Source organism: Ascaphus truei (assembly GCF_040206685.1).
Source record: "Ascaphus truei isolate aAscTru1 chromosome 20 unlocalized genomic scaffold, aAscTru1.hap1 SUPER_20_unloc_4, whole genome shotgun sequence".
Lineage (NCBI taxonomy): Eukaryota > Metazoa > Chordata > Amphibia > Anura > Ascaphidae > Ascaphus > Ascaphus truei.
Window position 1 is genome coordinate 657,471 of NW_027453860.1, and position 15,701 is coordinate 673,171.

The 15,701-nt window shown below is 50.0% G+C and overlaps 1 protein-coding gene across 1 annotated transcript in view; it reads right to left on the reverse strand.

The window, feature by feature from the left end:
* Positions 1 to 15,701, reverse strand: part of SYNGAP1 (synaptic Ras GTPase activating protein 1) — a gene marked incomplete at its 5' end in the record, with an annotated part of 710,344 nt that overhangs the window by 627,805 nt on the left and 66,838 nt on the right. The window contains 3 exons of the mRNA XM_075580961.1: positions 8,709 to 9,299; positions 9,558 to 9,736; positions 12,847 to 13,048. Coding sequence (XP_075437076.1) covers positions 8,709 to 9,299; positions 9,558 to 9,736; positions 12,847 to 13,048 — 972 coding nt within the window. The remainder of the gene's footprint in view (positions 1 to 8,708; positions 9,300 to 9,557; positions 9,737 to 12,846; positions 13,049 to 15,701) is intronic.

Sequence of the window (15,701 nt, forward strand, 5' to 3'; positions counted from 1 at the left end):
TCCACCTCTAATAATACTGCTGTACTAGGGGGTTCGTTGTGTATATTAACATTACTTAAAGCAGAAGCACACCTTGGTATGTCAGTGTATTCCTATGTGTACAGTATGAACCTCCACCTCTAATAATACTGCTGTACTAGGGGGTTCCTTGTGTATAGGAACATTACTTAAAGCAGAAACACACCTTGGTATGTCAGTGTATTCCTATGTGTACAGTATGAACCTCCACCTCTAATAATACTGCTGTACTAGGGGGTTCTTTGTGTATAGGAACATTACTTAAAGCAGAAACACACCTTGGTATGTCAGTGTATTCCTATGTGTACAGTATGAACCTCCACCTCTAATAATACTGCTGTACTAGGGGGCTCTTTGTGTATAGGAACATTACTTAAAGCAGAAACACAACTTGGTATGTCAGTGTATTCCTATGTGTACAGTATGAACCTCCACCTCTAATAATACTGCTGTACTAGGGGGTTCTTTGTGTATAGGAACATTACTTAAAGCAGAAACACACCTTGGTATGTCAGTGTATTCCAATGTGTACAGTATGAACCTCCACCTCTAATAATACTGCTGTACTAGGGGGTTCTTTGTGTATAGGAACATTACTTAAAGCAGAAAAACACCTTGGTATGTCAGTGTATTCCTATGTGTACAGTATGAACCTCCACCTCTAATAATACTGCTGTACTAGGGGGTTCTTTGTGTATAGGAACATTACTTAAAGCAGAAACACACCTTGGTATGTCAGTGTATTCCTATGTGTACAGTATGAACCTCCACCTCTAATAATACTGCTGTACTAGGGGGTTCTTTGTGTATAGGAACATTACTTAAAGCAGAAACACACCTTGGTATGTCAGTGTATTTCTATGTGTACAGTATGAACCTCCACCTCTAATAATACTGCTGTACTAGGGGGTTCTTTGTGTATAGGAACATTACTTAAAGCAGAAACACATCTTGGTATGTCAGTGTATTCCTATGTGTACAGTATGAACCTCCACCTCTAATAATACTGCTGTACTAGGGGGTTCGTTGTGTATAGGAACATTACTTAAAGCAGAAGCACACCTTGGTATGTCAGTGTATTCCTATGTGTACAGTATGAACCTCCACCTCTAATAATACTGCTGTACTAGGGGGTTCCTTGTGTATAGGAACATTACTTAAAGCAGAAACACACCTTGGTATGTCAGTGTATTCCTATGTGTACAGTATGAACCTCCACCTCTAATAATACTGCTGTACTAGGGGGTTCTTTGTGTATAGGAACATTACTTAAAGCAGAAACACACCTTGGTATGTCAGTGTATTCCTATGTGTACAGTATGAACCTCCACCTCTAATAATACTGCTGTACTAGGGGGTTCGTTGTGTATAGGAACATTACTTAAAGCAGAAGCACACCTTGGTATGTCAGTGTATTACTATGTGTACAGTATGAACCTCCACCTCTAATAATACTGCTGTACTAGGGGGTTCCTTGTGTATAGGAACATTACTTAAAGCAGAAACACACCTTGGTATGTCAGTGTATTCCTATGTGTACAGTATGAACCTCCACCTCTAATAATACTGCTGTACTAGGGGGTTCTTTGTGTATAGGAACATTACTTAAAGCAGAAACACACCTTGGTATGTCAGTGTATTCCTATGTGTACAGTATGAACCTCCACCTCTAATAATACTGCTGTACTAGGGGGCTCTTTGTGTATAGGAACATTACTTAAAGCAGAAACACAACTTGGTATGTCAGTGTATTCCTATGTGTACAGTATGAACCTCCACCTCTAATAATACTGCTGTACTAGGGGGTTCTTTGTGTATAGGAACATTACTTAAAGCAGAAACACACCTTGGTATGTCAGTGTATTCCAATGTGTACAGTATGAACCTCCACCTCTAATAATACTGCTGTACTAGGGGGTTCTTTGTGTATAGGAACATTACTTAAAGCAGAAACACACCTTGGTATGTCAGTGTATTCCTATGTGTACAGTATGAACCTCCACCTCTAATAATACTGCTGTACTAGGGGGTTCTTTGTGTATAGGAACATTACTTAAAGCAGAAACACACCTTGGTATGTCAGTGTATTCCTATGTGTACAGTATGAACCTCCACCTCTAATAATACTGCTGTACTAGGGGGTTCCTTGTGTATAGGAACATTACTTAAAGCAGAAACACACCTTGGTATGTCAGTGTATTCCTATGTGTACAGTATGAACCTCCACCTCTAATAATACTGCTGTACTAGGGGGTTCCTTGTGTATAGGAACATTACTTAAAGCAGAAACACACCTTGGTATGTCAGTGTATTCCTATGTGTACAGTATGAACCTCCACCTCTAATAATACTGCTGTACTAGGGGGTTCTTTGTGTATAGGAACATTACTTAAAGCAGAAACACACCTTGGTATGTCAGTGTATTCCAATGTGTACAGTATGAACCTCCACCTCTAATAATACTGCTGTACTAGGGGGTTCTTTGTGTATAGGAACATTACTTAAAGCAGAAAAACACCTTGGTATGTCAGTGTATTCCTATGTGTACAGTATGAACCTCCACCTCTAATAATACTGCTGTACTAGGGGGTTCTTTGTGTATAGGAACATTACTTAAAGCAGAAACACACCTTGGTATGTCAGTGTATTCCTATGTGTACAGTATGAACCTCCACCTCTAATAATACTGCTGTACTAGGGGGTTCTTTGTGTATAGGAACATTACTTAAAGCAGAAACACACCTTGGTATGTCAGTGTATTCCTATGTGTACAGTATGAACCTCCACCTCTAATAATACTGCTGTACTAGGGGGTTCTTTGTGTATAGGAACATTACTTAAAGCAGAAACACACCTTGGTATGTCAGTGTATTCCTATGTGTACAGTATGAACCTCCACCTCTAATAATACTGCTGTACTAGGGGGTTCGTTGTGTATAGGAACATTACTTAAAGCAGAAGCACACCTTGGTATGTCAGTGTATTCCTATGTGTACAGTATGAACCTCCACCTCTAATAATACTGCTGTACTAGGGGGTTCCTTGTGTATAGGAACATTACTTAAAGCAGAAACACACCTTGGTATGTCAGTGTATTCCTATGTGTACAGTATGAACCTCCACCTCAAATAATACTGCTGTACTAGGGGGTTCTTTGTGTATAGGAACATTACTTAAAGCAGAAAAACACCTTGGTATGTCAGTGTATTCCAAATGTGTACAGTATGAACCTCCACCTCTAATAATACTGCTGTACTAGGGGGTTCGTTGTGTATAGGAATATTTCTTAAAGCAGAAACACACATTGGTATGTCAGTGTATTCCTATGTGTACAGTATGAACCTCCACCTCAATAATACTGCTGTACTAGGGGGTTCTTTGTGTATAGGAACATTACCTAAAGCAGAAACACACCTTGGTATGTCAGTGTATTCCTATGTGTACAGTACGGACCTCCACCTCTAATAATACTGCTGTACTAGGGGGTTCTTTGTGTATAGGAACATTACTTAAAGCAGAAACACACATTGGTATGTCAGTGTATTCCTATGTGTACAGTATGAACCTCCACCTCAATAATACTGCTGTACTAGGGGGTTCTTTGTGTATAGGAACATTACCTAAAGCAGAAACACACCTTGGTATGTCAGTGTATTCCTATGTGTACAGTACGGACCTCCACCTCTAATAATACTGCTGTACTAGGGGGTTCTTTGTGTATAGGAACATTACTTAAAGCAGAAACACACCTTGGTATGTCAGTGTATTCCTATGTGTACAGTATGAACCTCCACCTCTAATAATACTGCTGTACTAGGGGGTTCTTTGTGTATAGGAACATTACTTAAAGCAGAAACACACCTTGGTATGTCAGTGTATTCCTATGTGTACAGTATGAACCTCCACCTCTAATAATACTGCTGTACTGGGGGTTCTTTGTGTATAGGAACATTACTTAAAGCAGAAACACAACTTGGTATGTCAGTGTATTCCTATGTGTACAGTATGAACCTCCACCTCTAATAATACTGCTGTACTAGGGGGTTATTTGTGTATAGGAACATTACTTAAAGCAGAAACACACCTTGGACTACATGTTTGTTTGTGATTGAAGCAAGGGGTCCCGGAGCTGAACTGTATTCATTTCATACCCTGAGATACGTAACTCCTTAGGGAGTGCCAGTATCTGTAGCCAGGGAACTTGTGTACAGAGTAAAGGTGCGCAACTACAATACTTTAGGTGACGTGATAAATGTGATATAAAATAAATGGGTGACCTTAAATATAAATTGAAATGTAGGGAGCGTCTGCAGCTGTGACACCAGGGATGGCTCTGGTCCCCCCTATAAGCACACAGAAATACAAAAAACACAGCGCACAACGCTCATAGTGCATTAAATGATAATTTTAGTAACCAAGGTAAGGAGGTAAGTAATGTGCGTACATTTAAACAAAATTAAACAAGCATTTCAGGGTTATTGTTACCCAAACACCAACGGACGCTCGTGATGGTCTCGTTTCGAGACCACATGGGTCTCTTCAGGGAATTCCCTGAAGAAGAGACCCATGTGGTCTCGAAACGCGTTGGATTAAAGAACTGTAAGACCTTTGCGAGCCACCTACAACACAGCACTCCCAGAGAACCGGTCCGGTGATTTGCAGACTCGCGGCGAACTCTCGCGATTGCATGACGTCACAGACCAGGAAGTGTTTGAGCAGGACGCCAAACAGCGTGCGCTCTGCTGCTCGATTGTCAGCTGGACCTGTGCAGTAGCGGGCATTGCGCACAATAAACGGGACTGCTGTTTACCAAAAACGTGAGACTGCTGAAGGCCTACCCTGAGGCAAGGGGCTGGCACACCAGTGACTGGAGTGGAGATTATCCAGGCCCTACACCGAGGCTGTTTTGGAGTGAGAAGGAGAGAGCCACGAGACCATCACGAGCGTCCGTTGGTGTTTGGGTTAAAAATAACCCTGAAATGCTTGTTTAATTTTGTTTAAATGTACGCACATTACTTACCTCCTTACCTTGGTTACTAAAATTATCATTTAATGCACTATGAGCGTTGTGTGCTGTGTTTTTTGTATTTCAGGGAACTTGTGTGCCTAACATAATGGCAGCTTAAAAGCATGCATCACGTGGGCCAATAGAAATCTGTGACATCATCAAATGTGGCTTCCTATTGGACAGCGTAACCTGGACATTTAAACTCCACAGAAATACCGTCACCCCCTACGGAGGTAAGTATCTTTAGAAGCAAGGGATCCCCACAGCTGAAATTAACCCAGTTCAGCTCTGAAGACCCTCCTGCTTCAACGCTAGAACAACAACAACAACAACAAGCACGAAACGACGCCGTGCACAGTATTTTGCTGCTTTAAGGTATAGGTCTGGTGTGCATACAGTTGGGGGGGAAGGGAAGTAGCATGGGGAGAGAGGGGGAAGGGAAGTAGCATAGGGAGAGAGGGGGAAGGGAAGTAGCATGGGGAGAGAGGGGGGAAGGGAAGTAGCATGGGGACAGAGGGGGGAAGGGAAGTAGCATGGGGACAGAGGGGGGAAGTAGCATGGGGAAAGGAAGTTAAGTAGCATGGGGAGAGAGGGGGGAAGGGAAGTAGCATGGGGAGAGAGGGGGGAAGGGAAGTCGCATGGGGAAAGGAAGGGAAGTAGCATGGGGAAAGGAAGGGAAGTAGCATGGGGAGAGAGGGGGGAAGGGAAGTAGCATGGGGAGAGAGGGGGGAAGGGATGTAGCATGGGGAGAGAGGGGGAAGTAGCATGGGGAGAGAGGGGGGAAGTAGCATGGGGAGAGAGGGGGAAGGGAAGTAGCATGCGGAGAGAGGGGGAAGGGAAGTAGCATAGGGAGAGAGGGGGAAGGGAAGTAGCATGGGGAGAGAGGGGGGAAGGGAAGTAGCATGGGGACAGAGGGGGGAAGTAGCATGGGGAAAGGAAGTTAAGTAGCATGGGGAGAGAGGGGGGAAGGGAAGTAGCATGGGGAGAGAGGGGGGAAGGGAAGTCGCATGGGGAAAGGAAGGGAAGTAGCATGGGGAGAGAGGGGGAAAGGGAAGTAGCATGGGGAAAGGAAGGGAAGTAGCATGGGGAGAGAGGGGGGAAGGGAAGTAGCATGGGGAGAGAGTGGGGAAGGGAAGTAGCATGGGGACAAGAAGTGAAGTAGCATGGGGAGAGGAAGGGAAGTAGCATGGGGAAAGGAAGTGAAGTAGCATGGGGAGAGAGTGGGGAAGGGAAGTAGCATGGGGACAGGAAGTGAAGTAGCATGGGGAGAGAGTGGGGAAGGGAAGTAGCATGGGGAAAGGAAGGGAAGTAGCATAGGGAGAGAGGGGGAAAAGGGAAGTAGCATGGGGAGAGAGGGGGGAAGGGAAGTAGCATGGGGACAGGAAGTGAAGTAGCATGGGGAGCGAGTGGGGAAGGGAAGTAGCATGGGGACAGGAAGTGAAGTAGCATGGGGAGAGAGTGGGGAAGGGAAGTAGCATGGGGACAGGAAGTGAAGTAGCATGGGGAGAGAGTGGATAAGGGAAGTAGCATGGGTAAAGGAAGTGAAGTAGCATGGGGAGTGAGTGGGGAAGGGAAGTAGCATGGGGACAGGAAGTGAAGTAGCATGGGGAAAGGAAGTGAAGTAGCATGGGGAGAGAGTGAGGAAGGGAAGTAGCATGGGGACAGGAAGTGAAGTAGCATGGGGAGAGAGTGGGGAAGGGAAGTAGCATGGGGAGAGAGGGGGGAAGGGAAGTAGCATGGGTAAAGGAAGTGACGTAGCATGGGGAGAGAGTGGGGAAGGGAAGTAGCATGGGGACAGGAAGGGAAGTAGCATGGGGAAAGGAAGTGAAGTAGCATGGGGAGAGAGTGGGGAAGGGAAGTAGCATGGGGACAGGAAGTGAAGTAGCATGGGGAGAGAGTGGGGAAGGGAAGTAGCATGGGGACAGGAAGTGAAGTAGCATGGGGAGAGAGTGGGGAAGGGAAGTAGCATGGGGACAGGAAGTGAAGTAGCATGGGGAGAGAGTGAGGAAGGGAAGTAGCATGGGGACAGGAAGTGAAGTAGCATGGGGAAAGAGTGGGGAAGGGAAGTAGCATGGGGAGAGAGGGGGAAGATAAATAGCATGTGGACAGGAAGGGGAGTAGCATGGGGAGAGGAAGGAAAGGGGAGAGGAAGGGAAGTAGCATGGGGAGAGGAAGTGAAGTAGAATGGGGAGAGAGTGGGGAAGGGAAGTAGAATGGGGATAGGAAGGGAAGTAGCATGGGGAGAGATGGGGACGGGAAGTAGCATGGGGAGAGGAAGGGAAGTAGCATGGGGAGAGGAAGGGAAGTAGAATGGGGAGAGAGTGGGGAAGGGAAGTAGAATGGGGATAGGAAGGGAAGTAGCATGGGGAGAGAGTGGGGAAGAGAAATAGCATGTGGACAGGAAGGGGAGTAGCATGGGGAGAGGAAGGGAAGGGGAGAGGAAGGGAAGTAGCATAGGGAGAGGAAGGGAAGTAGAATGGGGAGAGAGTGGGGAAGAGAAATAGCATGTGGACAGGAAGGGGAGTAGCATGGGGAGAGGAAGGCAAGGGGAGAGGAAGGGAAGTAGCATGGGGAGAGGAAGGGAAATAGAATGGGGAGAGAGTGGGGAAGGGAAGTAGAATGGGGATAGGAAGGGAAGTAGCATGGGGAGAGATGGGGAAGGGAAGTAGCATGGGGAGAGGAAGGGAAGTAGCATGGGGAGAGGAAGGGAAGTAGAATGGGGAGAGAGTGGGGAAGGGAAGTAGAATGGGGATAGGAAGGGAAGTAGCATGGGGAGAGAGTGGGGAAGAGAAATAGCATGTGGACAGAAAGGGGAGTAGCATGGGGAGAGGAAGGGAAGGGGAGAGGAAGGGAAGTAGCATGGGGAGAGGAAGGTAAGTAGAATGGGGAGAGAGTGGGGAAGGAAGTAGAATGGGGATAGGAAGGGAAGTAGCATGGGGAGAGATGGGGAAGGGAAGTAGCATGGGGAGAGGAAGGGAAGTAGCATGGGGAGAGGAAGGGAAGTAGAATGGGGAGAGAGTGGGGAAGGGAAGTAGAATGGGGATAGGAAGGGAAGTAGCACTGGGAGAGAGTGGGGAAGAGAAATAGCATGTGGACAGGAAGGGGAGTAGCATGGGGAGAGGAAGGGAAGGGGAGAGGAAGGGAAGTAGCATAGGGAGAGGAAGGGAAGTAGAATGGGGAGAGAGTGGGGAAGAGAAATAGCATGTGGACAGGAAGGGGAGTAGCATGGGGAGAGGAAGGGAATGGGAAAGGAAGGGAAGTAGCATGGGGAGAGGAAGGGAAGTAGAATGGGGAGAGAGTGGGGAAGGGAAGAAGAATGGGGATCGGAAGGGAAGTAGCATGGGGAGAGATGGGGAAGGGAAGTAGCATGGGGAGAGGAAGGGAAGTAGCATGGGGAGAGGAAGGGAAGTAGAATGGGGAGAGAGTGGGGAAGGGAAGTAGAATGGGGATAGGAAGGGAAGTAGCATGGGGAGAGAGTGGGGAAGAGAAATAGCATGTGGACAGGAAGGGAAGTAGCACAGTGACACACACAGTGACACACACACACCTCTGTATCTGTTCTGTTTCTTGGTGCAAACAACAATGTCCCAGCCGAGGTCACTCTTAAATTTAAATATTTGAAACATTGTAACAGACCCACTACCCCGCCTCCCGCCTCCCCCCTCCCCCCGTGCCCCGGTACCTGAACTCTGACCCCTGCCGGTTGAACTCGTCGCTGTAGCTGTGGCTGTGCAGCATGTGTTTCCCGGAACTCAGGTCCTCACTCTTGCTGTATCCGTGGAAGGGGGCGAAGGCATCAACCCCCGGGTCTGGCCGGTGAGCACTTGGGTGAGGGGGGGGCCCGACTGGGCCGTCGGGGGCCATGTGGAAGAGCGGGTTCTGGAAGGATAGGGGGATGCGCAGTTGCTGGGCGGAGAGGCCGTCAGTAGTGACCCCCATCTGGCTTAGCCGCAGACCTGCCGCGATGCTTGATCCGCTGCCCTGAGAGAGCCGTCCCCCCGGACGCAGAGCCGCGGAGATGGAGGCCTGGCTGGAGTTCAACATGTCCCCCACGGCCTGCAGGTTGGACACGCTGTTCATGCGGCTGTCCTGCAGGTCCAACATGGAGACGCTCTTGTTCACGCTCAGCATCTTCTGGTCGGGCTCCGTGATGTCTGAGCTGCTGGTGCAATAGGCCGGCGAGGAGCGGGCGAGGGGCGGGCGTGTGACAAAGAACACGTCCTTAGAGGACTTATCCTTGGTGGGCGAGGGCAGTCGGGTCATGTCAATGGAGCTGGGAGAGAGAGGGAAGGGGAGCGAGGGTAGAGGGAGGGAAAGTGAGAAGTTAAGATTGACAGGGAGTGAGATGGAGAGAGAGAAAGGGAGGAGGGATGGAGGAAAGATATATATAGTACAGTATATGCCCCACACACTCTATATATATATAGTACGGTATATGCCCCCCCACTACATATATATATATATAGTGTGTGGGGCATATACTGTAATATATATATTATACATTATATATATACATACTGTACAAACACACCTGTTGAGGTCCCGCACTAGGTAGCTCTGCAGCTCAGCTGACGGCCCCCTGAGGACGACGGGTTTGGGGGGGGGCAGCCTCTCCTGGTGGCTCGGCTGTCGCTGGATATGGGGGTTCCTGAGAGCGAGGCTGATGTCATTGAGGAGGCGGGGGAGGGGCCCCAACTTTATCAAGGCGTCCTGGGGGGAAAGTGGGGGGGGGAGGAAGTAGCGTCATTATGGGAGGAGTGACATCATCAGAGATTCATGTTGTAATATCATAACTAGACCAGCCGGCACTCACCTTGCTGATCAAACACTCACCTTGCTGATCAAACACTCACCTTGCTGGTCAAACACTCACCTTGCTGGTCAAACACCCACCTTGCTGGTCAAACACCCACCTTGCTGGTCAAAAACTCACCTTGCTGATCAAACACCCACCTTGCTTGTCAAACACTCACCGTGCTTGTCAAACACTCACCTTGCTGGTCAAACACGCATCTTGCTGGTCAAACACTCACCTTGCTGGTCAAACACTCACCTTGCTGGTCAAACAAACACTTACCTTGATGGTCAAACACTCACCTTGCTGGTCAAACACTCACCCTGCTGGTCAAACACTCACCTTGCTGGTCAAACACTCCCCTTGCTGGTCAAACACCCACCTTGCTGATCAAACACTCACCCTGCTGGTCAAACACTCACCCTGCTGGTCAAACACTCACTTTGCTGGTCAAACACTCACCTTGCTGGTCAAACACTCACCCTGCTGGTCAAACACTCACCTTGCTGGTCAAACACTCACCTTGCTGGTCAAACACTCACCTTGCTGGTCAAACAAACACTCACCTTGTTGATCAAACACTCACCTTGCTGATCAAACACTCACCTTGCTGATCAAACACTCACCTTGCTGGTCAAACACTCACCTTGCTGGTCAAACACTCACCGTGCTGGTCAAACACTCACCGTGCTGGTCAAACACTCACCTTGCTGGTCAAACACTCACCCGGCTGGTCAAACACTCACCTTGCTGGTCAAACACTCACCTTGCTGGTCAAACAAACACTCACCTTGATGGTCAAACACTCACCTTGCTGGTCAAACACTCACCCTGCTGGTCAAACACTCACCTTGCTGATCAAACACCCACCTTGCTGATCAAACACCAACCTTGCTGATCAAACACCAACCTTGCTGATCAAACACTCACCCTGCTGGTCAAACACTCACCCTGCTGGTCAAACACTCACCTTGCTGGTCAAACACTCACCTTCCTGGTCAAACACTCACCTTGCTGGTCAAAAAAACACTCACCTTGTTGATCAAACACTCACCTTGCTGATCAAACACTCACCTTGCTGATCAAACACTCACCTTGCTGATCAAACACTCACCTTGCTGGTCAAACAAGCACTTACCTTGCTGATCAAACACTCACCTTGCTGGTCAAACACTCACCTTGCTGGTCAAACAAGCACTTACCTTGCTGATTAAACAATTACCTTGCTGATCAAACACTCACCTTGCTGGTCAAACACTCACCTTGCTGATTAAACACTCACCTTGCTGATTAAACACTCACCTTGCTGGTCAAACAAACACTCACATTGCTGATCAAACACTCACCTTGCTGATCAAACACTCACCTTGCTGATCAAACACTCACATTGCTGATCAAACACTCACCTTGCTGATTAAACACTCACCTTGCTGATTAAACACTTACCTTGCTGATTAACACTCACCTTCCTGGTCAAACACCCACCTTGCTGATCAAACACTCACCTTGCTGATCAAACAAACACTCACATTGCTGATCAAACACTCACCTTGCTGATCAAACACTCACCTTGCTGGTCAAACACTCACCTTGCTGATCAAACACTCACCTTTCTGATCAAACACTCACCTTGCTGATCAAACACTCACCTTGCTGATCAAACACTCACCTTGCTGATTAAACACTCACCTTGCTGATTAAACACTTACCTTGCTGATTAACACTCACCTTCCTGGTCAAACACCCACCTTGCTGATCAAACACTCACCTTGCTGATCAAACACTCACCTTGCTGATTAAACACTCACCTTGCTGATTAAACACTCACCTTGCTGATTAACACTCACCTTCCTGGTCAAACACCCACCTTGCTGATAAAACACTCACCTTGCTGGTCAAACAAACACTCACCTTGCTGGGCAAACACTCACCTTGCTGGTCAAACACTCACCTTGCTGATTATTTACTCACCTTGCTGGTCAAACAAACACTCACCTTGCTGATTATTCACTCACCTTGCTGATCAAACACTCACCTTGCTGATCAAACACTCACCTTGCTGATCAAACACTCACCTTGCTGGTCAAACAAACACTCACCTTGTTGATTAAACACTCACCTTGGTGGCCAAACACTCACCTTGCTGATCAAACACTCACCTTGCTGATTAAACACTCACCTTGCTGATCAAACACTCACCTTGCTGATTAAACACTCACCTTGCTGGTCAAACACTCACATTGCTGATTACTCACTCACCTTTCTGGTCAAACACTCACCTTGCAGAGTATTCACTCACCTTGCTGATCAGACACTCACCTTGCTGAGCATTCACTCACCTTGCTGAGAGTTCTTGCTGAGATTTCACTAATCTTGCTGAGCATTCACTCACCTTACTGAGCATTCACCCACCTCAATGAGCATTCACCCACCTCACTGAATTCTCACTCACCTTGCTGCGCATTCACCCACCTCACTGAATGCTCACTCACCTTGCGGAGCATTCACTCACCTTGCTCAGAGTTCTTGCTGTGATTTCACTAATCTTGCTGAGCATTCACTCACCTTACTGGGCATTTACTCACCTCACTGAGCATTCACCCACCTCACTGAACGCTCACTCACCTTGCTGAACGTTCACCCACCTCACTGAGCATTCACCCACCTCACTGAACGCTCACCCACCTCACTGAGCGATCATTCACCTTGCTGCGCATTCACCCACCTCACTGAATGCTCACTCACCTTGCTGAATGCTCACCCACGTCACTGAGCATTCACCCACCTCACTGAACGCTCACCCACCTCACTGAACGCTCACTCACCTTACTGCGCATTCACCCACCTCACTGAATGCTCACTCACCTTGCTGTACACTCACCCACCTCACTGAAAGCTCACTCACCTTGCTGAAAGCTCGCTCACCTTGCTGAACGCTCACCCACCTCACTGAACACTCACTCACCTTGCTGAACGCTCACCCACCTCACTGAACGCTCACCCACCTCACTGAGCGCTCACTCACCTTGCTGAGCTGGGGAATTACCTCCCACAGCAGTGCATGGAGGGTGCTCAGCTCCCTCCCCAGGTCTATGTAGCCCTCGAAGTTGCTGCTGTTGGTCAGCGTGTCCAGGTTGGAGATCTCGTACAGGAACTGCTGCATACTCGCCCACTCCAGCTCCAGGAACTCGTTCATGAAGGACATATACTCCTCCTTGCTGCTGAACCTGCGGGGAAGGGCTGCTCAGTACTGATCTATATGTCACCTTGTGGCACCCTGCAGTAGGGAGGGGGGGACACAATGTCTCACACGTCCCCTCTGCCTGTGTCACCCTGCAGTAGGGAGGGGGGGACACTATAGCTCACACATCCCCTCTGCCTGTGGCACCCTGCAGTAGGGAGGGGGGGACACAATGTCTCACACGTCCCCTCTGTCTCTGTCACCCTGCAGTAGGGAGGGGGGGGACACTATGTCTCACATGTCCCCTCTGCCTGTGGCACCCTGCAGTAGGGAGGGGGGGGGGGACATTATGTCTCACACGTCCCCTCTGCCTGAGTCACCCTGCAGTAGGGAGGGGGGGACACTATGTCTCACACGTCCCTTCTGTCTCTGTCACACTGCAGTAGGGAGGGGGGGGGGACACAATGTCTCACACGTCCCCTATGCCTGTGTCACACTGCAGTAGGGAGGGGGGGACACTATATCTCACACGTCCCCTCTGTCTGTGTCACCCTGCAGTAGGGAGGGGGGGACACTATTTCTCACACGTCCCCTCTGCCTGTGGCACCCTGCAGTAGGGAGAGGGGGACACTATGTCTCACACATCCCCTCTGCCTGTGTCACCCTGCAGTAGGGAGGGGGACACACTATGTCTCACACGTCCTCTCTGTCGCTGTGTCACCCTGCAGTAGGGAGGGGGGGACACTACGTTTCACACGTCCCCTCTGTCGCTGTGGCACCCTGCAGTAGGGAGGGGGGGACACTATATCTCACACGTCCCCTCTGCCTGTGGCACCCTGCAGTAGGGAGGGGGGGACACTACGTTTCACACGTCCCCTCTGTCGCTGTGGCACCCTGCAGTAGGGAGGGGGGGACACTAAATCTCACACGTCCCCTCTGCCTGTGTCACCCTGCAGTAGGGAGGGGGGGACACTATGTCTCACACGTCCCCTCTGCCTGTGTCACACTGCAGTAGTGAGGGGGGGGACACTATGTCTCACATGTCCCCTCTGCCTGTGTCACACTGCAGTAGTGAGGGGGGGACACTATGTCTCACACGTCCCCTCTGCCTGTGGCACCCTGCAGTAGGGAGGGGGGGACACTATGTCTAACACGTCCCCTCTGCCTATGTCACCCTGCAGAAGGGAGGGGGGACACTATATCTCACACGTCATCTCTGCCTGTGTCACCCTGCAGTAGGGAGGGGGGGACACTATGTCTCACATGTCCCCTCTGCCTGTGGCACCCTGCAGTAGGGAGGGGGGGGACACTATGTCTCACACGTCCCCTCTGCCTGTGTCACACTGCAGTAGGGAGGGGGGGACACTATATCTCACACATCCCCTCTGCCTGTGTCACCCTGCAGTAGGGAGGGGGACACACTATGTCTCACACGTCCTCTCTGTCGCTGTGTCACCCTGCAGTAGGGAGGGGGGACACTATGTCTCACACGTCCCCTCTATCGCTGTGGCACCCTGCAGTAGGGAGGGGGGGACACAATATCTCACACGTCCCCTCTGCCTGTGTCACACTGCAGTAGTGAGGGGGGGACACTATGTCTCACACGTCCCCTCTGCCTGTGGCACCCTGCAGTAGGGAGGGGGGGACACTATGTCTAACACGTCCCCTCTGCCTATGTCACCCTGCAGAAGGGAGGGGGGACACTATATCTCACACGTCATCTCTGCCTGTGTCACCCTGCAGTAGGGAGGGGGGGACACTATGTCTCACATGTCCCCTCTGCCTGTGGCACCCTGCAGTAGGGAGGGGGGGGACACTATGTCTCACACGTCCCCTCTGCCTGTGTCACACTGCAGTAGGGAGGGGGGACACTATATCTCACACATCCCCTCTGCCTGTGTCACCCTGCAGTAGGGAGGGGGACACACTATGTCTCAAACGTCCTCTCTGTCGCTGTGTCACCCTGCAGTAGGGAGGGGGGACACTATGTCTCACACGTCCCCTCTATCGCTGTGGCACCCTGCAGTAGGGAGGGGGGGACACAATATCTCACACGTCCCCTCTGCCTGTGGCACCCTGCAGTAGGGAGGGGGGGACACTATGTCTCACATGTCCCCTCTGCCTGTGGCACCCTGCAGTAGGGAGGGGGGGGGACACTATGTCTCACACGTCCCCTCTGCCTGTGTCACACTGCAGTAGGGAGGGGGGGACACTATATCTCACACATCCTCTCTGCCTGTGTCACCCTGCAGTAGGGAGGGGGACACACTGTCTCACACGTCCCCTCTGTTGCTGTGGCACCCTGCAGTAGGGAGGGGGGGACACTATATCTCACACATCCTCTCTGCCTGTGTCACCCTGCAGTAGGGAGGGGGACACACTGTCTCACACGTCCCCTCTGTTGCTGTGGCACCCTGCAGTAGGGAGGGGGGGACACTATATCTCACACATCCTCTCTGCCTGTGTCACCCTGCAGTAGGGAGGGGGACACACTGTCTCACACGTCCTCTCTGTCGCTGTGTCACCCTCCAGTAGGGAGGGGGGACACTATGTCTCACACGTCCCCTCTGTCGTTGTGGCACCCTGCAGTAGGGAGGGGGGGACACTATATCTCACACGTCCCCTCTGCCTGTGTCACCCTGCAGTAGGGAGGGGGGGACACTATGTCTCACATGTCCCCTCTGCCTGTGGCACCCTGC